Source organism: Phyllostomus discolor, chromosome 3 (assembly GCF_004126475.2).
Source record: "Phyllostomus discolor isolate MPI-MPIP mPhyDis1 chromosome 3, mPhyDis1.pri.v3, whole genome shotgun sequence".
Classification (NCBI taxonomy): Eukaryota; Metazoa; Chordata; class Mammalia; order Chiroptera; family Phyllostomidae; genus Phyllostomus; species Phyllostomus discolor.
In genome coordinates, this window is record NC_040905.2 from 104,476,735 (window position 1) to 104,503,013 (window position 26,279).

General features: G+C 43.5%; 2 protein-coding genes across 5 annotated transcripts in view; one reads left to right on the top strand and one right to left on the bottom strand.

Annotated features, from left to right (window-relative positions):
- SNX29 (sorting nexin 29) overlaps positions 1-26,279 on the bottom strand; it is a 574,556-nt gene that overhangs the window by 361,889 nt on the left and 186,388 nt on the right. The window lies entirely within an intron of this gene.
- Positions 1,777-3,318, top strand: LOC114496876 (protein limb expression 1 homolog). The gene has a single exon (XM_036020922.1). It carries the CDS (start codon positions 1,777-1,779, stop codon positions 2,602-2,604), a length of 828 nt encoding a protein of 275 aa, XP_035876815.1. The 3' UTR covers positions 2,605-3,318.

Consider the following 26,279-nt stretch of genomic DNA (forward strand, 5'->3'; position numbering starts at 1 on the left):
TATTATCATTATTCAAAAATTATATACCAGGACTCCATTGTTATCATATTCTAACACAAAGAGATCTGTTCTTCCCAGGGTAGTAACAGGCTAAGGAAGACCTAGAGTGATTCCTTAATCATCCCTGGAAGTATTTCCAGGCCCATATCAATACTGAGTCTACTTCCCCCAGCTTGTCCCCTAGTCAACTCCATACATAGCCAGATTCAACCCTTCCTCCTCAGAAATTACTTGTCTGATTTCCCTAGGCTGGTTTAGGTCCCTATAGGAATGTGGCATTTCCCACAGTGACTGGGAGTTGAAGGAGCCTCCCAGTAAATGGAGCTTCTATGAGAGCCAGTCTGGGACACCCTAAGGTACTCCACATGATAATCTACCTTTAGAAAGAGTGAACTACAAATAGTATCACTGCAGGAGAGATAAGAATGAATATCCATTGGCCAACCTCCCTAAAAGAAGGAAGAATAGGCCAGAGGAGTAGATACAAAAGGCAAATCATTTCCTGATGGGGCCCCAAGAAGGATGCACATGCTGTGCAGGAGCTGAATACAGAGAGAGCAGAGCTGCAAGCCTGTCCCAGAGGTTTCAGACTCATGAACCTGCAGGAGCCAGGCAGGCAACATAAAGGAGTGGAGTAGGTGAGGGGAACACACACTGGGCATCATGTGAGGGGTCAGAGTCACAGTGAAGTACACAGTGTGTGCCCATCTGAAGGGGGCATCCCCGAACTGACACGAGGCACATGAAAGTGAGGCCACGTGTTGCCAGATCGTCAAACCTTTCAAGACCCACTGAAAATCTGGATATTTCTGTGACATGTCAAGGTCTTAAAATTCGGATTCACAATTTCTAACATCGCACATGCCAAACAAAACACATTTGTGAGAGGAATTCTGCCTGGGGCCACTGAGTGCCAGCTCTGCTCTTAACCTTCACCTCTTGGTATCAAGCTTTGCAATCTCTAAGATGAGAAGTGTACTTGCTAGCTGGTGTCCCTCTATCAGGCCAAGAAGAAACAGACTGAAAACCCTTGAGTTCCTGTCAAAAATGCATAACCTGGATCTAATCATGAGAAAACAGCTGACAAGCTCAAATGGAAGGCTGTTCTAAAAAGCAACTGGCCAGAAAAGGAATGCAATAAAGGCAAGGTCATGAAAATCAAAGAAGCTGTGGAAGTGGTCCAGAGCAAGGGAGACTGAAGAGTCCGATGATTCAGTGCAGTGCCTGATTCTGGCCCAGATCCTGGATCAGGCAAAGAAAATGGCCATAAAAGGCTTAATTGGCTCAATTGGTGAAATATGAATATGGGCTCTGCTTTACATAATAACACTGCATCGATGTTAAATTTCCTGAATTTTATCATCATACTGTAGTTATATAAGAAACTGCCCTTATTCTTAGGAAATACAAGTTCTTAGGGGTAAAAGCCTTGATGTTTACAACTATTGATTTTCGTATACGCCCCGACTAGGGAATGAACCCACAGACTTAGGTATCAGGACGACAATCCAACCAACTTAGCTACCCAGCCGGGGCCTACAACGAACTCTTAAATGGATCAAGGAAAAGGCTGATATGGGCAAATGTATAAACAGATAACTCTATTTCAAATGTGGCAAAATACTAGCAATTAGTGAATATGACTGAAGGGCACATGGGAATTCTTTTACTAATATTACAATTCTACAGCGAATTTAAGATTACTTCAAAATAAAAAGTTTTTTAAAAAAAATACCCATTAGAAAAAAAGATTTTCAACAAACAAAATATGGGTTTATGAGACACACCATTGCCCAAGTGTTGCCTCACAGAGACCCAGCTCTAGTCTTCAAAGATTTGAATGAGGTGTCAATGTTGCAGGAGTTTTGGGAAGGCAAGCAGCAACAGAGGGCTGCATTCCCCAGTGAAGGCCTGGTGGTGTACGAGTCCCTTCCATCTCCTGGGCCACCCTTTGTGAGTTATGTGGCCCTTCCAGGGGGAAGCTGTTTTGGCAACTTTCAGTGCTGCTTAAGTAGAGCTGAAGCCAGACAGGATGCAGCTAAAGTGGCCCTAATCAACTCCCTCTTGAATGAGCTTCCCTCTCGAAGGATCACCAAGGAATTCATTATGGAGAGCGTGCAGGAAGCAGTCGCCTCCACTAGCGGCACCCTGGATGACGCGGATGACCCCAGCACCAGCGTCGGAGCCTACCACTACATGTTGGAGTCGAACATGGGGAAGACCATGCTGGGATTTCAGGAGCTGATGACCATTTTCCAACTGTTACACTGGAATGGAAGCCTGAAGGCCCTGCGTGAAACAAAGTGTTCCCGACAGGAAGTCATCTCCTACTATTCCCAGTACTCCCTGGATGAAAAGATGCACAGCCACATGGCCCTGGACTGGATCATGAAGGAGCAGGAGACCCCAGGAATTCTCTCTCAAGAGCTACGAATGGCCCTGAGGGAGTTGGAGGAAGCCAGGAAAGCAGGACAAGAACTACGGTTTTACAAAGAAAAGAAAGAAATCCTGAGTTTAGCCCTGACTCAGATCTACAGCAATCCTGATACTTCCTCACCCAGTGATGACCAGCTGAGCCTCACTGCCCTTTGTGGCTATCACTAGCCAGGCCAGGTTCCAACTCCTCCAGAGGATGGCAGAGCCCACACTAACATTAGGAAGCTCACTAAAGGAGAGATTATGGGAGGCTTTAGCACCTACAGCTAGTACCTGAAGGTGGTACTAATTCTCCCTGCCCATTTCATTCACAGAATCTGGCAGCAGTAAGACCTTCATATATGGGACCCAACCTCCCACTCAATGCTGGTTTGTTTTTTTTTTTCCCATCACACTCCCAATAGTTCTACCTCAAAATGAAAGGATGGAGGCAGGATGGCTTGAAAAATATTTTCCAGGTTCAGCTCCAGCCTAAGGCCCAGTTGACATGTGACCTGCTAGATTATATATGTTGTTTCAAAGAATGGGCCAGGGCAGCATCCCCCAAAAGAACATCAGGCAGGATTGGAGAAAATAGCATGATAGCAATTTTTATTAAATAAAAAACATGGGTTGGGATTAAATAAAAACATGGATTGTTTGTTAAAGATTCAAAGATCAGAGTTTCTTCCTAAGCTTTGTAAACTAAGAGAGCTTACACTCTACTAGCTATAAACCAAATCTACAGTGAGAATTTTATGTGGACATCCCACTATCAGAGATCTTGAAGTAATAGCATGAAAATACTAAAAAAAATCAATGTGATTTAAAATGCTGTTGTGATAATAATTTTTTTAAATCCACACCCTTCCATATCACCTACAATGGATCCCTTAAAAAGAATCTTCAGCCCTGGCTGGCATAGCTCAGTGGATTGAGTGAGGGCTGGGAACCAAAAGTGTCCCAGGTTCGATTCTCAGCCAGGGTATATTCCTGGGTTGCAGGCCATAACCCCCAGCAACCGCACATTGATGTTTCTCTCTCTCTCTCTCTCTCTCTCTCCCTCTCTCTCTCTCTCTCTCTCCCTCCCTCCCTTCCCTCCCTAAAAATAAAAATAAATAAAATATTTTAAAAAAAGAATCTTCAAGTAGAATGAATATCCAATTTTTATGAGTTTTGCAATCAGTCATGTTCACTTCTAATTTGCAATAAATAACTTGAATTGAAAAAAATATGGATTTATAATAACAGCCCACACAGTAGTGCTGAAAGGGTTACTGAATAGCTCATAAATGGTACTGAAAGGCCAAGCACATTAGTGTGATAAATATAAATACAGCATATTAAATATTTAATAGTATCTAGGAATAACAAGGTCCAGTCACCACTATTACTTTGATGAATATCATCATTCAGAGGGATGTAGTTCAAGAAATCTACCCACCTCCTTTGAGAGAATGCCAGCAGGACCACTGAGACAGAGCCCAGAAAAAACTTCAAGTGGGGTTTGGGAATGAGGAGTGTAGTCACTATTATTATCTCCAACTTGCATGTGAGGGAAGGGGGAAAAGGCCTAGAATGACCCCTTTCTTTCAAAGACACAGTATGGTGCCTGGCATTTTGATCTGCAGTGGAGGAGCTGTTGCTAGTAACACAGCATTTGGAGAGAAAGATCCCACATCCGAATACCAAGTTGAAAACTCAATCTGGCTCTTGAACAAGTCACAATGGTCTCATCAAATCCAAGCCTCCTGAGTCCTCAGGCAAAAACATGGACTGTGAATGAAGCAAAAATAAGAAAGTAACAACAAAATACAGCAACGGAGGCCAGGAAGCAGAAAGAGAAAAAAAGACAAAGGTCACTGAAGGAGTGGGATAATACCACTCATCCCAGCCCCAAGAAATGTCTGGCTTTGTACATGTGCTTTGTTGACACTCAAAGTATATGAGTGTGGATGTGATCTGGCTTTTAATTAGGTGGAAATAATTAAAAATTAAGTCATTTCCCTTAAAGATCTAGCTTTCCAATGTCTCTTGAAAAGTCCCACTGCCAACCCACACGGCCCACATGCCCTTGAGGTCACACGCAGTTAGCACTGAGGAGCTGTGGCTAGATGACAAGTGCTTCCCAGTTCCCCAAAGACTGCCCACTCCATTTTCTCACATGAGGCCTCCTTTGTACACTTCCATTACTCACTGGCCCCTGTAGAAATTCCAGTTTCAGACCCCCTACTGCACATTAACACTAGCATTCCGACAAATTCCGCAGATGGCTGTGGGATGGGAACATGTCAAAGCAAGGGCATGACACAAAATTTAGGTGGTTTATGGTTCAGCAACCTCAGCAAAACTGTCACTGGCCTGTTCAAAAAAGCACATTTGTCTTAATGCAAAGCATGTCAGTGCCCAAACACAAATGGGTCCCTATGGATTCCAGGAAGCTGACCAGGCACAGTGGGTTGAAGACCAGGAGGAAGGGAGCCGGATGCCAACTGGCATGAAGGTGAATTGGAGCTCCTACAAATAAAGCTACCAGCCAAGAGGTCTAGGAGGTCCAAATCAGTTTTGCTTTTATTTGTAATATGGCTGCTTCTAGACCACGGGTTCCTTAAAAGAAGGAACTTGGCTCCCCCCCAATCTTTGTTTCCCCAAATGCAGCAGAGTACATGGCATAGAATTCAGTCTCAAGGACAGTCAAATGTCAAAACAAGCAAAGGTAATTCATAAACCCTGTTTGGATCCTGAATCTAGGGGAGAATGGCTAAAAGAGACATTTTAGGAACAATTAGAGAATTGCAAAAATGGACTGTGTGCTACATGTTATGGAATTATTGTCAATTTTCTCAGGTATGATAATAATTGTGTGGTAATGTAAGAGGTTGTCTTTATTCTTGGGATATAAATGTAAAAAGATTTAGGAATAAAGAATCACAATGCCTGAAACAACTTTCAAATAGTAGGGGAAAAAATACTTATGCATAATATACATACATATACTTCTACATATATTTATTCATTTGTTTACTTATTAATAATATGTGTATAAATAAAGAAAATGTGCAAAATATGAACTGGTGAATCTAGGTGAAGTGTTTGTGTACCCAAGTTCATTGTATTAGCCTTGTACCTTTTCTGTAGGATTAAAATTTTTCTAAATAAAGTTTTCTTTAAAAATAAAAATGTTTAATGAATAAATACATAATAAATCCATAAACAAGGCTTGAAATGACATTTCTATGCCCACTGAGGGTGCACAGATGAAGCCTCTCAGGTTGGAAACAACTGGATGGGGGCTGCTGCCACCTCGGTCCCTCAGCCTCAAGGATTGAAGCAATCACCATCTCACCCCCATGAGCCCTCCACAGCAGCCTGGCTGGGAAGCTCTGCTCTGAATAAAGGGCAATGTTTAGGAGCCAGCAGAGTAATCACTTTTGTGAAGCAAAATGAGCTCTGATGCACAGTAATCAATTGGTCTATTACCAGCTGACTATCCACCTTCAATTTCAACTCACTGGTAGTTTTTCTTCTTTTGTACTTTGTCAGGTGGGAGTATATTATGAGGGGATTTATTAGTATTATTTTAAATTTCCAGTTAACTAAAAGCCTACAGATAATATAACAAAGCTAGATGGCAAGGTACCCCCACAGACCCCAAAATATAACCAGTAAGGACAAACCAACAGCCACAAGGTCTGTATGGCATCAGCATCTGTGTAGAAGAATGCAGAAGCCAGAAGACATCTGATGAAATATCCTGCGAAAAGAACCTTAAGTCGCCAACAGGTAATCTCTGGAAAGAAAAACAGGACTTCCAGCCAAAATGGAAGTGTAGGTAGATATGCTTTGCCTCCTTACACAACTAAAAGAAGGACAACAACAAATTTAAAAACAAAAACAACCAGAACTGCCAGAAAATCAAATTATATGGAAGTCTGACAACCAAGGAGTTCAAGAAGAAACATTCATTCAGACTGGTAGGAGGGGCAGAGACAGGTGAAAAAGATGTGTGGCAAGGCAGTAGTTGGTAGACCACGCAATCCCACATTTGCATGCAGATAAACTGGGAGGAACAACTAGGGAACAACACAGACAATGCAACGCAGGGTTCCAGAACAGGAAAAGAAAGTCTCAGAATCTCTGGCTATAAAGACCAGTAGGCATTGCAGTGCTGGGAGAAACTCCCAGCCTCACAGGAGAGTTCCTTGGAGAGACCCACAGGGTCCTATAGTTTACATAGACACACCCACCCAGGAATCAGCACCAGAAGGGCCAAATTTGCTTGTAGGTAGCAGGGGAAGGGACTGAAAGCTGGCTGAGAGCTAAGCAAGTGGTATTGTTCCCTCTCAGACCCCTCCCCAACATACAGCACCAAACAGCAACTGTGGGTTGCCCTACCCTGGTGAATGCTGAAGGCTCTGCCCCTTAAAACGCAATAAGTATGCCACGACAAAGAAATATGGCCCAAATGAAAAAACATACCAAAATTCCAAAAATAGAACTAAGCAATGAAGAGACAGCCAAGCTATTAGATGTAGAGTTCAAAAGGCTGGTAATCTGGACACTCACAGGAATGGTTGACTATGGTCGCAAAATAGAGGAAGAAGTAAAGGCTATGCAAAGTGAAATAAAGAAAAATGTACAGAGAACCAATAGTGACGGGAAGGAAACAAGGACTCAATGATTTGGACCAGAAGGAAGAAATAAACATTCAACCAGAAGGGAATGAAGAAACGAGAATTTTTTTTTTTTAAAAAAAAAGGAGGAGAGGCTTAGGAATCTCCAGAACAACTTTAAAAGTTCCAACATCCAAATCATAGGAGTACCAGAAGGAGAAAAGGAAGAACAAGATATTGAATATTTATTTGAAAAAGTAATGAAGGAGAATTTCCTCAATCTGGCAAGGAAATAGACTTCCAGGAAGTCCAGGAAGCTCAGAGAGTTGCAAAGAAGTTGGACCCAAGGAGGAACACATCAAGGCACATCACAATTACATTACCCAAGATGAAAGATAAGGAGAGAATCATAAAAGCAGCAAGTGAAAGGGAGACAGTTACCTACAACAGAGTTCCCATAAGACTATCAGCTGATTTATCAAAAGAAACCTTGCAGGCAAGAAGGGGCTGGAAAGAAGTATTTTGAAGTCATGAAAGGCAAGGACCTACATCCAAGATGACTCTATCCAGCAAAGCTTTCATTTAGAATGGAAGGGCCGGTAAAGTGCTTCCCAGATAAGATCAAGTTAAGGAAGTTCATCATTACCAAGCCCTTATTATATAAAATGTTAAAGGGATTTTTCTAAGAAAAAAAGATGATCAAAAATATGAACAGTAAAATGACAACAAAATCACAACAATCAACACTGGAACCTTAAAAAAAAAGGCAAGGTAAACAAACAACTAGAACAGGAACAGAATCACAGAAATGGAGATCACATGGAAGGTTATCAGTGGGTAGGAGGAGGGGGGAGAATGGGGAAAAGGTACAAGGAATAAGAAGCAAAAATGGTAGGCACAAAATAGACGGGGAGTTTAAGAATAGCATAGGAAATGGAGAAAACAAAGCACTTTTATGCATGATCCATGGACATGAACTAAGTGGGGACAATGCAGGGGGGATGGTCAGGGCAGAGGGATATAAATGGGAGAAAAAATGGGACAACTGTAATAGCATAATCAATAAAATATACTTTAAAAAAAGAAAAAGAAAAACAGGCTGGGCCAAGTAAAGAACTACAACAAAACTACAACTGAGTGCAAGAGACCTATGGTAAAGTTTAAGGGACTAACGCAGGCTGGCCTCCATTTATTCTCAAACCTGGCCCACTAGGACTCCAAGGACAGGGCTCCACAGCAAGAAAAAATACTACTGGCTGAAGCTGAGTCATAATTAAGTAGTACAGAGACACCAGAGGCAAAGAAAAGAAAAGATCTTAATAAAAGTAGGGAAGGAAAACTGAGGCAGAAGTTTCAGAAAACGGTTGCCGTAACCCTGATCACTACATGAAAACCACAGAAGGGAGGCTCTGTGAAGTTAGGAAAATGCTGCCCTCAACCTCACCTCCCTTCGAAAGTTTAGTGTCCTGACTACACTTAAGCAACAAGGAAGTATACAGATAAAATCCTATACAAAGTTGTAAGAAAAAAGAGAGAGAGAATAAGTAGAATATACCTGCCAATAATAAAGGCATGCTAGAAATACCATGTAACTGTAACCTTTTATTTCAAACCAAGCTAAAAGACAATACAAAAATGATACAAAACATGAAACAACATGTACCAGAATTAGAAAAACTCAATAAAGAGGTGATAAAACTCAGGAAACTAAAAAAAAAAAAAAAATCAGAAATAAACACCAACCTAGAAGGAACACTCAGAAGGTGAACAGAACAAGCACCAAAAAAAACTAAAAGGAAATGAAAAAAGGGGTAAAAAAAAAAAAAAAAAGACTTGAGAGAAAGTGACAAATATTTTTAAACGGGCAGATAAAATCCTGCAAACAGAAAACAAGCCCCTGGAGAGAAACCAGAGAAAAGAAGTAGATACTAAACAATGATTAAAAAAACTTTTAAAATAAATTTGAAATTACACATTGAAAGAGTACACTATATACCTGAGAATACTAATTCTCAATGACTAACACCAAGACGCATGCTAATAGAATTCCTGAACTTGAGAGAAAGGGAAGAACTCCTTTGGGCGAGTGACTTCTAAGGGAAAGAAAATGAGGTTACCATCCAACTTTGACAGCAATGCTTCCCCAAAAGGCAGTAACACAGTTAAGATAAGAAAATGTGATCAAGGATTTTAGATCCATAAAATTGATTTTTAAGTATAAAAAGCACAAACTAGTAATAACATGTAAGAACTCAGAAAATATGTTCCCATAAGCCCTCCCAGCAGAATCTATCAGAGAATAAACTTGAAACAGTCAAAGTGACAAGCAAGATAGCAACAGAACCGATGGGAAAACATAACTTACCTTAAACTTACAAAACTAAGAATCAACAAGGTTAAAGGGAAAAAGACAAAAATGTGTTTTAGCTATATTCTCAGGTCATACAGATACAGAACGAATATTTTTCAAGAATGGAGGAAACTAGGGAAAGTATATGTGAACATTTTTATCTGTTCTCAGCAATTACATTGTGCTAGTAGTATTGGTGTTATTTGAGACTTTACAGATTATCTACACATAAAAACAAATATAGCTGGGGGTGGGCTGGGATCGGAGTAAAAGGCAGAAAACTATATTTGAACAGTTAAAATCAAATAAAATAAAAACAAATATAGATACATACACAAATATTTTTAAGATTAAAATACCTCTATCAATAGTGCTATTGCCAACTCAGATTCATTATTACAGAGTTTTTGCCTAAACTCTTTTATATTGTATTTGTATGTGCTTTCTCCTCATACAAAGTACACCCAAGTTACACAGGATGATAGAATTAGCACATACTGTAATGACTCAGGTGCTTTGTACCACAACACATACACAAGAGACTCAAAATAACAATACTGATAGAGTAAGGGCTCAAGACGTCCATGTGTCTATTTAGCCAAATATGCTTTATCTAAATTACACAGAAGACACATACAATTTTACAAAGAAAACAAAACAGCATTCAAGTTAATCTGAACTTTATGAACTCTCTCCAGTGACGTGGATGTTATTTTAGGGTCCACAAAGACAGGTAACCCCCACTGCAAAGTAGAGGAGAGGACGGCATGGTATGCATGAAGATGGCCCTTGAATAACATGGATTTGAACTTTACAGGTCCACTTGCAAGCACATTTTTTTTTTCAATTGACTCATGCAGTTCAAACCCATGTTGCTCAAGGGTCAAGTCCACCAATGGTAATTATATGCAGATTTTTAACTGTGTGGGAGGTCGGTGCCCCTAACCCCCACATTGTTCAAGGGTCAACTGTACCCTGGAAAATCCAGCTTTGACTCATCTCTAGTGAATCCAAGGACCTGTCATTATCCTCTCTACAATTAAAAGGGAAAATTGCCTATGAAACAAGCTTCCTAATTACTCAGGGTTCCATACTTTTTCCAGACACAGGCCTTTTTCCTCAGGAGGTTGATTTAAAGGTAGATGAAAGCCAGGCTGGTTTGTAGAATTTTGGAAACTGGCTGCTGTCCTGCTTGAGGGCTGCATTCCATGGGACCAAGGGCAATGTCTCTAGCTTCACTATCAAATGAATACAACTCAAGCCTCCCATCTCTTCCCACTGCAATGAACAGCTTATACCAGCCTTCTTCCAACACAACAGCTACCCACAGATCATGGCAAAGGGAGAACATTATCAGAAGACACCAGGCAAGTCACCCCACCACTGCAGCCATGATCTATAACCAGGAAATGTTCAACCCTGAAAGGTCCCCTCACATTTCCTTCTCTGGAGCTCCCAGAATTGTGTAACCTCCAGCCTGATATTTTGTGGTCACCTCTCCATGCCCACTGAATACTGATCAGATAAAAACTACAATGAATACAGTCTATGTTAGCAACATCATAAACAACAGGGACAATGAAGTCTAAGATAAAGGAGGCTGTGGGTATCATTGGGTAGCTCTATTCAATACCTAGAGAGAAGCTACATGAGAACAGGAAGGCCAAACACTACCAGATCTTGGCTCACAGTGTCCTCCTGACAAGAATATAAACTGCACGAAGACAGGATTTCATCTGACTGTGACACTGCTGAATCCCTAGTGTTAAAACCACCTCCTTACCTTGCACAGAGTAGACATTCAGCAAATACTGATACACTGAATGAATGGATGCCACATGTGAAGCACCAGATAAAGAATTCATTCATTATTTTAAATGAGAAGAGAAAATAATCAAACACAATAAATGTGCTCACTAAAAAACATTAAATTACATTCTTTAGGCACATGAATATATGATATGGCAACTGTATCTCAATAAAGTTGTTAAAAATAAAAACATGGAGCATCAACTCTATACCAGGCACTGAGAAAAGCACTGGGGATATGAGACAATATAACCAACAAGGTCTGCCTCTTCAAAACCCTACAGAAACTGCACTGACTGGTGTGGCTCAGCGAATTGGGCGTCATCCCACAAACCACAAGGTCGCCTGTTGATTCCGGATCAGGGCACGTGCCTGGGTTGCAGGCCAGGCCCCTGGTTGGGTGCGTGTGAAAGACAATCAGTGAGTGTTTCTCTCACACACTGATGTTTCTCTCCCTCTCTTTCTCCCTCCCTTCCCCACTCTCTAGAATAAATAAGTAAAATCTTTTTTTAAAAAGACCCTATAGAAACTAACACCCCCAACCAAGTTAGAAAACCCACAAAAACAGTCATGAGAGGTCTAGTCACATTTGGATGATTAAAATGGAGTCACAAAACTGAGTTTGTATCACATACAAGAAGATCCAGCCCAATTCCACTCCTACCCTCATTTTAGAGCTGAACAAACTGAGGCTGTGAGTAGGAAAGCAGCGAGCCAACGGCTAACCCCAACAGAGAGACAAAACTGAAATAAAAACCTATGTAGCCTGATCCCAGAACCAGCATATTTTCCCCCACGCCATACCACTTTGATCACAAATCCAATCCTAGTAAGATGCCTCCAAGTATTGACGAATGTGAATTGCTGAAAACAAACCAGGAGCCTCAGGGACAATGAGCGTGCAGCATGTGAATTGTCATCAGATAGCAGGGCTCTCATGGAGTCAGGCCCTAAAACAGCTCACAATAAGATAGCACATATACGCATGATACACAATTTCTGGGGCATATACTATCCCCATTTTACAGAAAAGGAAACCAAGGCACAAAAAGGTTAACCAGCTCGTCCCAAGTACTCACAGCTAATAAGCGCTGGACTCAGGATCTGAACTTACACCTATCAAAGCTGGGAGAAGACACATCAGTTAATAATGGATTCATCTCCTAGGGCTACCATAATCAGATAGCACAGCCTGAGAGGCTTGCACAATGAAAATTTGTTTCTCACAGTCCTGGAGGCTGGAAACCCACGACCACAGCATAGGAGGTTTGGATGTTCCTGAGGCCTCTCTCCTTGGCTTACAGATGCCGCCTTCTCTCTGTGTCCTCAAATGGTCTCTTCTCTGTGTGCACACAATTCCTGGTACCTCATCCTCTTCTTATGAGAACACCCAGCACACTGGGTCAGGGCCCCACCCTTACGACCTCATTTAACTTTAATTACTTCTTTAAAGATCCTATCTCCAAACACAGTTGCACAGAGGGTTACAGTTTCAGCATACGCATTTTGGGAGGACACAATTGAGTGCATCACAAACAGTGCCCCACTTCTGACAGGGGCCAGTACCTGCTGCAAATCTATAACAGAGGCAATGAGTAAAATGCAGCACAGGAATAGATTAGTAACAATTTAGATAATCCTTGAACATCAATCCTAAAAATAAAATAATCCCCAAATGATTATGCCCCAAACAATCTCCTTTTAGAAGTTACCTAAGCAGTAAATGAAATATAATTAATTTTTGCTGGGCCTCTCAGGAGAGGTACTAAGCTATGTACTAACCCTCCTACCTTAGTGACAAAAGAATCAAGATTTTAAAAGTATTAACACTTTCAATTTACAAAACCATTTTCTTCCCCTAAAAATCCAAAGAGCAAAACCACCCAACACAAAATCTCCTTAAATATGCTGTTTATTAGATAAGGGAGAACTTAGCAATTTTCAAACAAGCCACCTAACACAGATTTCATTTTCATATCATTTTGTAACATCCTAATCTTTTTATTATTCATTATTTATAAAGCACTAACAGCCTCATCCTGTGGAAAATAAACCTATTCCTTCGGCTTTAAATGAGCTTGGAGGATCCTTTTGTGCTGCTTCAGTCGCTGCCTTGAAAGCTGGTGAGGGCCACACAAGGTGGTTTGTCAGTCTTCGTTAAGCCCTCTTCCTGCCCAGCCCGGGTCGCCAAGCTAACACTGCTGTGCAGTTGGCTGAAGTCCAACGCTAAATCTCTCTCCCACTCATCTGCCCAGATCTAACACTGGCAGCAATAACTAAATTCTCTCACCCTTTGCTTTGAGCAGAGGTCAAGGCTGAAAATCTCAAATACTTATCTTGCCAAGATGGGACTGTCTTCTTGCCCTTACTTTCAGCAGTCAGAATGGTCACAGGATAACTGGGACCACTTGCTCTCTTGATAGGTTTCACTCCTCCATCCCTCCCACACAGTCATCCAGCAGCACACAAGCACAACGCAGATGCCCAGCTGCCTCCCAGCAGATGCTGCTGTGCAGTAGCAACAGGGCACCAGGGAGGCTGCTGACCTGCTCTCTGTAGCCTGAGATGGGCAGAATCAGGAGCCTGCCATCCCAGATAAAGACTTGGAGCTAATCAGATTCATTGCTTCTGAACTGTTAACAAGCAGCATGTCAACATAAGACACAGAGAGGAAACATCTCCACAGATATCTCACAAGTTGGGAGATGAGGACCTCCCTTTTCTAATCAGCTCCAGAGGCAGATGTTTGGCTCCTGGCTGGCAGACAAGCATCCCCTGATATGTGTGCATGTAGGGAAATCTACGTGTCACGGTGAGACAGGGTTAGTTTTTGAAGCCAGAAGACCCAGATGCGAGACAAAACTCAGCACCTAGCCACTTACCAGCTACCTCAGGATTTGGCAACTGTGACCCACAGGCCAAATTCCGTCACCATCTCTCCATGTAAATAAACGTTTATTGATACATAACCACAATCGTAGGTTGATGTGTCACCTGTGGCTGCTTTCATACCACAGTGGCAGAGTGAGTACTTGTAACAGAAACCACATGGCCCACAAAACCTAATATATTTACTATCTGGTCCTTGACAGAAAAAGTTGGCCTACCCAGGTACCCTGTCATACTTCACACAGTTATTTTGTATCTTTGACTCTCCGTGTCCCTTCTCCCTAAAATAAGAATTGCATGACTATCTGTCCTTCATCTCCCAGAGTTATAAAAATCAAATCCACTCATCATAGCATCATACTAATATGATGACAATTCTTTGAGCCCTTAATGTCTGCCAGACAGGATTCTAAGCACTTTGCCTGGATTATTTTATTTAATTCTTATAGCAACCCTATGAGGAAGCTAACACTATGAATCCATTTTATGGGTGAGGACACTGAGGCTCAGAGAAGTGAAGGATGTTGACCAAGATGAGACCTTTAGCAAATGGTAGATCAATCCCAGCTCCTAACACATCACCACCCTCTCCTGTTTCAGGCCCTGGGGACACAGGTGCTGGAGGTGTTAATTACCAGAGCAGTGAAATGACAGATCTTGGCCCCACATGCACCTTGACACCCTACCCTGTCTCCACACCTTCCCTCCAGCCTTGGCCCTCTCTTTCCTTCTATCCCGTCCCCTCTTAAACTGCCAAACAGAATTTGTCATCTTTTGTGTATTTTAAGAAACACACAGCGCTTATTTCTCTTCAGCTGGTAAGTACAGCCAAACAAAATGCGAGCCACTTCAGGTACCAATTTGCATTTCATTCTTACTCAGTACTTCACATTGTTACATAGAAAAAAACAAATAAACAAAACCTTCAAATCAGAGAGAGTAACACCTCCAAAACAAACATTCAAAGTTTTTGTTGTGATGGGTGCCCCAGAATGACACCGATAGTTAAGAAGCAGAAAAAATGTTTGCTAGGAACATCATCATTTACCAAGTCAGGACTCGAATTTGATCCTCACAAAGGGACAATGAAGCTGGCAGGCTTGGTGCTCACCAGAGAGAGGTCAAGAGACTTGCCTGAAGACACACAGCCGGTAAGGAGGCTCTGAGAATTAAAACTAAGTCCTTGATCACACCATGAGTCATGGACACAAGAGACATTAGAGGCTGATACCAAACATGAGTACCTATAACAATCATCAGAGAAAAATGAATTTTACTCAAACATTGTATAATGCCTAAAAGTGAGGCCCCCTACCCTTTTGGGCAGAAAAAATTACTCTTTGCTTCAAAGACCTGAAACCTGGGATCCTGTGGCTGTGGGCACTTGCCAAGGTTTCTGGGTGGAGGGGTAGCTTCTATTTTTGGTCATCCCATATGTCTTCCTTCTGGAAATTGCCCTTCATGGGATTCTGGCCAGCCTGTGGATCACATGGCCCCAGCTTCCCTACCAAAAGTGACTGGCCCATCCCCCTGGAATTGATGACTAGACTAGTGAAGGCCCTACAACCCATAAAGGGTACTTCTGGGGAGGAAAAGCAGTGTTCACTGTGCTGAGATCCTGACCTGCAGAAAGAATGTAAGCCTGGAGCTCTGAAGGCCAAATTTGCCACCTGTGGAGAAAGTCTATCTAAGCATGATGTCAACCCAGAAAGAAAGCACAGGGGAAACTCAGAGGCCAGTGACTTCATAACTGCTCTGGATCCATATCACTGGAAATCTACACCATCTCTTTGAACTTCCACTTATATTAACCACTATGTTCCTGCCTTTTGGTTTTGTTTTCTATACTAATTTGAGTTGGGAGTCTTTATTTGCAATTCAAATAATCTTCATGCACACTAATTCCCCTATATGTCACCATTCTTAGAGAGAAAACCCAGAGACAACAGAGGAGGCTACATCTCTGAACTACACTCATCTTTAGCAAAGAGAGACAGCTACACAACTCGAGAAAACAGCCACAGCCAGAGCCCGAGGGCTCCCTCCCCACCTCAGCAGTCTGTTTTTGAAGAGTACAGGTTCAAAGTGAGAGTCTACCAACCTAAACAAGCCTATGCTCTGGGAAGGACATATCAAAACCAGACATTTATAGCTGCCTGACACAGGGTGGTCCCAAGAAGGAAAGGACTTTGAGCACCTTTTCCCCCTCCCTTTTCATAAATTTCAGCCTTCTTAGTAATGCAACAGCAGACCTCGGATCCAGGTTCAATTTGGTGCTCTTAGTTATCACATAAAGATGAAGTGGGCAGCTTTCTGAAATCCCCAATTAATGGCAGGAGTGACATAATTCTGTAGGAGCCCCTCAGCCTGTCCAAGAGCCTCTGTCAAACAGAGTGGGGTCAGAACTAGCCTGTGGAGTCCCTCAGGGGACAGAGAAGGAACTATAGACCACCAATGGACCACAGCCCTAGTGAAAGGTTTTCTCAGCTCTCCCCCAAGCTCCCAGAGTAAGTTAAGATATTAAAATCACATCACTTTCCCGAGGCCCCAAAAACACCAACTGTGATTTTTCTTCTGGGCTCCAGAACCATAAACATACTCTACCACTGTCAACTGGAAGTCAATACTTGCTGGATATCTCAGGGGCCTTGCACATGGTCAAGTCCCCAGCTGGTGTCACCACCAACACACACCCCACATGCACGCACCTTCCACAGAGCCTGGCCCTCATCTTCCACAGCTCCCTCTTTGTAACCACTCCAGCTCATGGAGCCCATCTTCCAAGCTCCTCTCAGAGCACCCTTCTCCACCCTATCCTGCCTCAAGGATAGCCCATCGGACCTCCTGGATCACCTCCACCCTCTCCTCACAGGCCTCCCTGCCTTTAGCCTGGTGCCACTTTGGTCCTTTCTCCCACACAGCAGAGTCATCCTACCCAAGGACAAAGGCCCACCTCACACGCACTCATACCAACCTATAAGTAGTTGCTAGGACAATGCCATCATCTCTCTGTTCTTGAGGCTCTTTTCATATGACCCATGTACCTGAGAAGGCTTCCCTTGCTGCTCTACCCAGCATGCAGATTGACATACACATACCTACATGCAAGCACAAACAGGTACATACCATGTCCTCCCATCCCCACCTTCTCCACATGACTCCTATCATCCCCTAAGATTCCAATCAATCAGATGATACATCCTCCTAAGACCTTCCCAAGCCCTGGGCACATCATGAGCTCTGCTAACAGTGTACATGCCCCATCATTCCACTTACCAGCCATGATGCTGACAGAAGGATGGCACTCAGTACGTGACAATCATGTCTGAGTGCCATCACAGAGCCAGCCAGTCCTTTCATTCCCCAAGCAGTGTGGAGAGACACTTTCTCACCTCCACTTTATAGCTCTGCCAGGCTCTGCCCTGTGGGCCTCACTCCAGTGCTCTCAAACACCATGCAGGCTCCATTGCTTTTCCAGTAGCCACGCGCATGCTCACATGTCAGAGTCACCTGGCCCCCCTCACCCACCTGCTGTCACCCTCACCGGCCTTCTCTCTCAACCCACGTGCTCACCACGGCTCCTCCACCAGAGGGATCTGTCACAGTCTGCTCCCACTACCTAGAGCACAGTTTCATTTGGAGCAATTCCAACCCCAGGGGACAGTGGACAACATCTGAAGATGCTCTGGTTGTTGGGACTGAGGGGAGGTGCTACTGGCCTCGAGTGAGTAGAGGCCAGAGGCATTGCTAACCTTCCTACAGTACACAGGGCAACCCCACAACAAAGAATTACAGCCCAAAATGTCAATATGGCCGAGGCTGGGAAAGACAACTCTAGACTGTAAGCTTCACAGGGAGAGAGCTGATCTACCTTCCCCACCATTTCTTCCAGTGCCTTTGTATAGTGGGTACTCATATATTTTAAAAATGAGGAATTTAACAAATTCCTCTAAATGTCCGCTGTGCTCTCCTCTTCCCAAAGCAGGTCCATGTGTATCCCACCCAAAGGTAAAGCCACCTCAGTTAGGAGGCAGCAGCCCAGGCCCAGTCACCCAGCCTGTGCCCAATGACAAGCCCTACAGGGCCCCCTGGGATGGCTTCTAGAAGGAAACCCCATAAAGAGTTCTGCACAGAGTAGGCGCGCATTTTGGTGTATTCAAAATCAGAGCCCGGCCTCACTGGGCCTTTGCTAGGCCAGTGGGCCAGTGGGCCTCACCTGCACTTTTAACCTACAGAGCACTGCCCTGTTTCCAAAGATGGTTGACATGGGGACCTTATTAATGATGAGGAGGAGGAGGAAGCCAACCCTAACAAGGAAAGAGGCAACCAGGTGAGCCCAGGAAAGGAATGAGAGATTTCAAGAACTCTACTGGGGTGCATGGAAACTCCATAACATCTGACACCTGGACAGTATGGATGGTTAGACAGGAGGCCCACCAGAGTTACCTCTCAGCAACTGACCCACCTGCTTCCACGGCAGAGCTCAAACAGGACAATTAGGTGAGTCCCGCTCTGGGCCAGCCAAGCAGCTGGTGCAGTCACAGGCCACAGGAATCAAAGTTCTCCAGAGACAGGGAGACAGAGAGAAACAATATGGCATTTTCATTTCCAAATGAGGACCATGACCTCACTGGCTGAGAGCTGGCCAGGATGACAGTTTTCGTGGGGAGTTGTAACAGAATGCCCCTAGTTCACCACCATTATTGATCACTGGCTGACCCCACAGGAAATATCCATAACACAACCCAAAGAGCAGATGGGAGCACTGGCATTTTCTAAGTAGGACTTGAGTCTTATTTTGCAAAATAATTATATTAATAAATAGCCCAAACATGCCAATAATTGGTTACAGTTATTAATTCACAAGATTCAGTTGGACCATGGATTCTCTGGAATCATTGAATAAAAGTCATTTTTAAAAAGTAGAAAATAATGATGTCCAGGTTTTAAACACACACATACTTACACATACAGACACACCACACTCTGATGTTTGACACTATTGGTGGAAATTCTCAAATAAATAGAGGGCCCCTGACAGAAGAAGGGTACAAAGGATTCTCAGAGTTTCCCTGAGTTTGCCCCTGTCCTGGTTCCCTAGCAGAGAGCAGTCACCAGGGAAAGAGGATGTGACAATGAAATGACCCAAATGATATAATCAGCTCCCACCAAACCATGTGCCACACTCCTCTACCCCTGGTACTCGAGTCTTAACCAAGAGATTTAGCTGTTGACGCCCTGTGCCATAGCACTGCAAGCTTCTCTGGGTGGAGAACCCTTCCTTCACTGCCCTCACCTGGCTGGCGGGCTTCTCCAGTTTCAAGGCCCAGCTCCGCAGCCTTCTCTGACCCTGGCTCCGTGGCAGTCTGGTTTGTTCTCTGTGCTCCCACGCCACCCTCCAAGCACTCACCACTCTGCACTCCTATCATGCCTCCCATTTGTCTCTCCCACTAGATGGGCTGCCTTTCCAGAATAAGAGCTCTGCCCATTTACGGCTGCATCTCCAATACTCTGCTCAGTACCTGGCACACTGTAGATGCTCTATAAACATTTGTTCCATTAATGAAAGACTACTTTGCTGAACCTCCAAACCACATTTTTAAACATAAGCCATGTGTATTACACTAATGCCACCAGTACTGCTCCCAGTGACAGCTGATATTGACCAGACACGTACCATGTGTTAACGCACTATGATAAGCGCTTTATATAATTCTGTTACAATTCTCCCAACAGCCCTCCAAGGGAGCCTTACTTCACAGGAAGGACGGGAGCCCAGAGAAGTGAGTCAAGAAGCCCAAGGTCATATAGCCAGTAGGCAGACAGCTGGCTTACTCCGGGCAGTCAGGCCCAAACTCGAAACCATGACTGTGTCAGGTATGTGCACACATCAATCACTGGTGAGCCACTCTCAAGCTATTTACTATACCCTATGACATCTATGCTAATATTTCCTTAATATTTTTTTTTCTTTAAATTAACCCACCTTTCATAGCATCTTGTTCTAAGCAATAGAATCTGAACAGTCACACATTTAAAGGTTATATTTTGTTTTATAAAACTCAGTCAAATAAATATAATTATGGAAATTAAAAAAAATCTTCACTTGAATAGCAAGGACATCTACTGAATCTAACCAGTACAGGTGGGCGTGTGCTGGACAACTGAAGGGCAGGAGGAGGGATACACATGGATAGGACACACCAAAAGGGGCAGCTCTTATTTTTGCTTTCAGCAAGAACACCTCCTCCATACCTATTTTCCCCCAGGGGGCCCACCTGGGAGCTACCTCCCCACCTGCCTCACCCTCAGGGATGGATGTGTAATTCGGAACTGGCTAATCAGGCCATCACTCTCCCTAGCAGTGGAAACTAACTCACGGCCGGGCACATTTTTGGCCCCAACATGAGACACCGAGAAACCAGCCTAAGAATTGACTACTGAGAGCCCAGATGCTCTCTGTCTTGCCCGTTGGACATAAAGCTGAGATGACAGGAGGTCTGGAGCTGCCAGGGCTATCTTGTGACTGCCAGTGGCAAGTGTTGAGGAAGAGATCCACACAGAGAGGGCAATAGAGGTGGACCCTGGATCCTGCCATGGGTAAAGCCAAAATCTACCTGGGTCATGAGAGCCCATGAATCCCCTTTCTGCTTCAATCAATTCACACTCAATTTTCTGATGCTTACCACTCAGAACCCTACATGAGGCACAGCCCCTCCAGAAGTGCTCAGGGAATTTATTTTTTAATATTTAAATGATAAAAATAGGCCTAGAAAGTAGGTTGATAAAAACTGTTTAGCTGAGTAAGCACTCAGAAACTAAAGAATCGACAATTTTGACTACATACATCACTCTTCCCTTTCATTAGGCATAAATGAATTGACCTGAAACAAAAAATGACAGGCAGGTTATCTTTTCATGCCACTAAATTGATGAATGGCTTGACAAGCCATGCATGTGCCACCAAATAACCAGAAAGCACACTGCGATAAGGACAGAGGTGTTTGCAGACAACACGTCACTCAAGCAACTCTAAGCTTTCAGGTTGATTACATAGAAAAAATATGTGTACAAGACTGAGTGATAATGACACCAAAGCAAAAACACAGGCCTACTCTATTCATGCTTCTGTGTGAAACCATCTATTTTCCACTTAATATAAGAAGGTAATATCTCTCCCAAAGCTTCGATAGCTATTCCTTATCTGTCCTTCAAAAGAGTGAGCATGATGAATTCTTGATTCATTCATATGGTGGCAATGCAAATTCAAGAATAGCTGTGGGAGAAGTGAGTCAAAGAAGCAGGAATAAACACTCCATATGAATTTCACTGCCCAAAATAAGACAACCCCATGATTAAAAACAAGCCAAGTGCTCAGACTGCTCGTACCACTCGCGAGTGCCAGCCCATTTCGAAGTGAGAAGTTTCAAAAATATTATCAATCAAAAAGGAACACACTCGTAAACAGTACTAAATCTCAAAGTTGTAACACAGGGCTAGAACAGAAAATACAGCTGCTTGACCTCTAAAAGCCTCAAACCTACACAATCAAGGATTCCCAAGTATGTCCTATAAATCCCCATTACACACCAGTTCACTATTGCATGGGTTTTCTTAAGCTGGCATAACTAGTAACCTATTAACCAGAAAGCTCTATTACCTGGAAATGCTGTTTCCCAAACTCCTTATGGTAGCTTCCATGATAGGGCTCCTGGCAGACTCACCAGCCTAATCTCATGCTCCTCCACACATTCTGCTCTAGTCACACTAGTGCTCTAGACATTCTTACACACCTTGTGCTTATTCTCACCTCAGGGCCTTTGCATCCGCCCTTCTCTGTAACTGGAACAGTCTGTCCCATCCTTCCTTCCCTTCACATCCTTCCAATCTCTGCTCCTCTGTGCCCCACCCCCACAAAAAGTCCTTGCAAACTAGGAAAGCAACCGCTCCTCCCCAAATGTCCCCACCAACCTTCACATCAACCCTCTTTTATTGTCTTCTTGGTCATTATGCTACCTGAAATCTGATTTTTCAATTTTCTGTTACTGTCTCTCTCTCTCCTCCCCACCCTACCAAAATGTCCAAATCTGAACACATCTGTTCCTCCTCACATACACACCTGCTCACCCCCTGCACCAGGGAATATACCCACCCTCTACTAAGCCAGGAACAGAGTCTGCATCAGCCTACCATCCATTCCCTCCCACACCAAGTTCCAAGGCAGGGAACAGTTCCCGGCCTTGACTGAACACAAAATCCATCTTTAACAAATACCCACCCCCCTGAGACCCCACCCCAGACCAACAACCACTCTTGGACAAGAAGCTTCCTACACAGTCTTCCTGTCTCCTGCTGCTGCCAGCCCTAAATGAACGCACTTCTCGAATCCTGTTAATTCTTCAATTCAGCCCCCTCTGAATGCAGCCCCCGGCACTGCCTACAGAATGGTGACCAAACCACAGCGTGCACGTGCAGGCCTCCTGCGGCCGGGCCTCTATGCAGTCATGCTCCTGTCCAGGCACTCGGACACCTGGGCATGCAGAGTCCAGTCCCTCAAACACACCACTCCACCCCACCCTTTAAAAAGCCTTTCTTTCTGCCACGTCACCTTGTTCTACCTGCCAAACCACTAATCATCCTTCAAGATGTGGCTCAAGGGTTCCTCCCTGTGGAGGCCAGTCTTCACTTTTCCCCATGAGTGAGCCAATTCCCCTGCAAGCGCCCGTGCAGTCATTTCCATCTATCATCAGAAGCAATGGATGTGTTGTGTAAAACACATGCTGTCTGTCTTCCAGAGCCCCCAGGGGCAAGGACTTTGTCTTATTTGACCACTGTTGCCACTGTCCAGCACCGTAATCTCCAGGGAGCAGGTGTTCAATAAGTGTTCAAACTCAGGGAACATTTACTACACACCTCAGCCTGTGTGACAGGCCCAATTCAGAGAGCTGGGACCCGGAGGGAATAAGACAAGGCTCCCCTGCTCAGGAGCTTTCAGTCCAGTTCAAGGTTCTCAAACTATGACCCACAGGCCAAATCTACCGTGCTGCCTACCTTCTGGTCATTCTGTAATAGCTTTATTGAGATATAATTTTCCTACCTCAAATTTCTTTTCTGTTTTTGTAAATAAAGTTTTATTGGAACACAGACGTGCCTGTTCATCTATTTATTCTTTGTGGCTGCTTTTTGCTATGATGGCAGACTTCGCTGGTTGCAACAGAGATGACAGAGCCTGCTAAGTGGAAAATATTTACTGCCGGGCCCTTTACAGAAAGTGTCTGCTAACCCCTGGTCTACTCAGAAGTGGGGGATACCCCAGACTAGGCCACCAGGCCAACCAAGTAAGAGATGATTTCAGGGGTCGAAGTGCTGTTTAAAAAAAGAGTCATGGCACCATTAAAGTCCTAGAAGAGAACGTAGGTAGGAAAATCTCAGATATTTCACGCAGAAACTTTTTTACTGACTTGTCTCCTAGAGCAAGGGACATAAAGGAAAGAATAAACAAATGGGACCTCATCAAAATTAAAAGCTTTTGCACAGCTAAAGAAAACAGTTTCAAAATAAAAAGAGAACCAACTGTATGGGAAAACATATTTGCCAATGATACCTCAGACAAGGGTTTAATCTCCAAAATATATAAAGAACTTACGCGACTCCACTCTAAGAAGACAAGTAACCCAATTAAAAAATGGGCAAAGGACTTGAACAGACACTTCTCCAAGGAGGACATACAGAAAATCCAAAGACACATGAAACGATACTCAATATCGCTAGCCATCAGAGAGATGCAGATTAAAACCACAATGAGATACCACTTCACACCAGTCAGAATGGCCATCATAAACAAACCAACAAACAACAAGTGTTGGAGAGGCTGTGGAGAAAGGGGGTCCCTAGCGCACTGTTGGTGGGACTGCAGACTGGTACAACCACTATGGAAAGCAGTTTGGAACTTCCTCAGAAAACTAAAAATGGATCTGCCTTTTGACCTGGCAATTCCACTGCTGGGACTCTATCCTAAGAATACTAAAACACCAATTCAAAAGAACCTATGCATCCCAATGTTCATAGCAGCACAATTTACAATAGCTAGGTGCTGGAAGCAACCTAGATGCCCATCAGTAAATGAATGGATCAAAAAACTATGGTACATTTACACAATGGAATTCTATGCAGCAGAAAGAAAGAAGGAGCTCCTACCCTTTGCAACAGCATGGATGGAGCCGGAAAGCATTATGCTAAGCGAAACAAGCCAGGCAGTGAAAGACAAATACCACATGATATCACCTTTAACAGGAATCTAAACAACAAAACAAAACAAAAAAAAATAGCAAAATATAACCAAAGACACTGAAATAGGGGATAGTCTGACAGTGACCAGAGGGGAGAGAAGAGGGAATTTCAGGGGGGAATGGGTAGGGTTTACAGGAACAAATTTGGAGGACACATGGACAAAAACTACGGGTGGGGGGTAAAGGGGGGGAAGGGTGGAGGGTTGGGTGGGTGGGCTGGAATGGGAGTAGGGGGAGAAAACTGTACTTGAACAATGATTAAAATTAAAAAAAATAAAATAAAATAATTTAAAAATAAATAAATAAATAAATAAAAGTCATGGTCCTAGGACAGGAGTAGGTAAGTAGACAGCCAAGGCCCCTCTGAAGTGGTGACATCTGCACTGAGCCTGGGTATGCTGAAAAGGAGCCATGCCAATATCTGGAGAAAGAACATTCCAGAAGGGGAACAACAAAGTGCAAAGCCATGAAGCTAGACCAAGCCCAGCATTTTAGTCACAGCCCAACAGAAACAGATGGCACAGTCAAAGGTGGAGATCATGGGGTTTAATGAAGAAACTCTTGACATAGGGACAAGGTAAAGAGAAACTAGCAAGGGATGGTGACAGACTCAGGGACTGGCAATAATAGAAAGCCACCACCCCATACTCCTCCAGAAACAAAGAGGGAAGGGAGTCAGCACTACTGGAACCCAGTGTGACACGGGTGGACACTTAAGGATATGTGGCCTCAAAAACAGGAACACAGCCACTGCCAACCCAAGGTCTGGCAGCAGGGGCGCCAGAGGAATAAATGCCCCAACCTTGCTCTCCCCCTGCCAGTACTTCCCATTGACCACAAAGGCCAGAACCTACCAAAAGCTGAGGGCAGAGGAGACCAGCGATAAAGTCATCAAGCTAAATTTCCTGGGGTACAAAAAAAGGCTGAAAAGAGTCAACAGTAAATCCAGAAGGAAAACGCAGTCTATATGGCATCCTTTTTATATCTGAAGGTCAGAATGTATATTCAAGGGCTGTCTGCAGGGTTAATAATATCAACATCATACCCTGTTGTGAGGTACCAGATACACCTACTCTTTGGGGAAAAGAGGTGTTATGGAAATGAAGGATGAAATTATTATTACTGCCTCTCTGTCAAAAGGGTGATCGGGTATGTGCCTTGATCAGCTGTAACATGTCAGCAATCCTGAGAAGAATTAGGAAAGCACGAAAAGAATGATCTGACTATCTCAAAACCCACACATACATTAACTGCTTCCTGCACCAGGTCAGAAACTAAAGCAGTCAAGTTCCTACTACTTAGGACCCAGAAGAGAAAGCCCACCATCCTCCCCACCCTGATGCTCTGATGGAATAACAGGAAACGTGGGACAGTAACACCTGTGTCACCACGTTATTTTTTAAGTGCTCAGTAAATGGTACCTGGTGTTAAAAATTGGCTTTATTTTGCTTAAAATTCTCATTTTAAAAGGGTTTCCAACCTTTTTTATTGAGATATAATTCACAATTCGCTCTTTAAAAGTGTATAATTCAGTAGTTTTTAGTACATCCCCAAATGCATACAACCACCACTAATTCCAGAACACCTCCTCACCCCAAATACAAACCCATCTCCATTAGCAGTCCTCCCCAACTGCCCCCACCCCATCCCCCAGACCCTGACATCTACTTTCTGTCTCTATAAATCTGCCAATTCTAGACATCACCTGTTCATGGAATCATATAAGAGCACCGAGCTATTTTTAAATGCTTTGTTTAAAGACCATTCTTCTGGCTGTGACTTTTCAAAGTTGGTGAGCTGGTCAGCAGAGAGCATAAGCCCTCTGCTATGCAACCCAAGAAGCAGACTTAGAGGCTAAAATAAAATAAATTGTGAATCCAAACCAAATGAAGACCAAGCATTCTGCACCCAGGC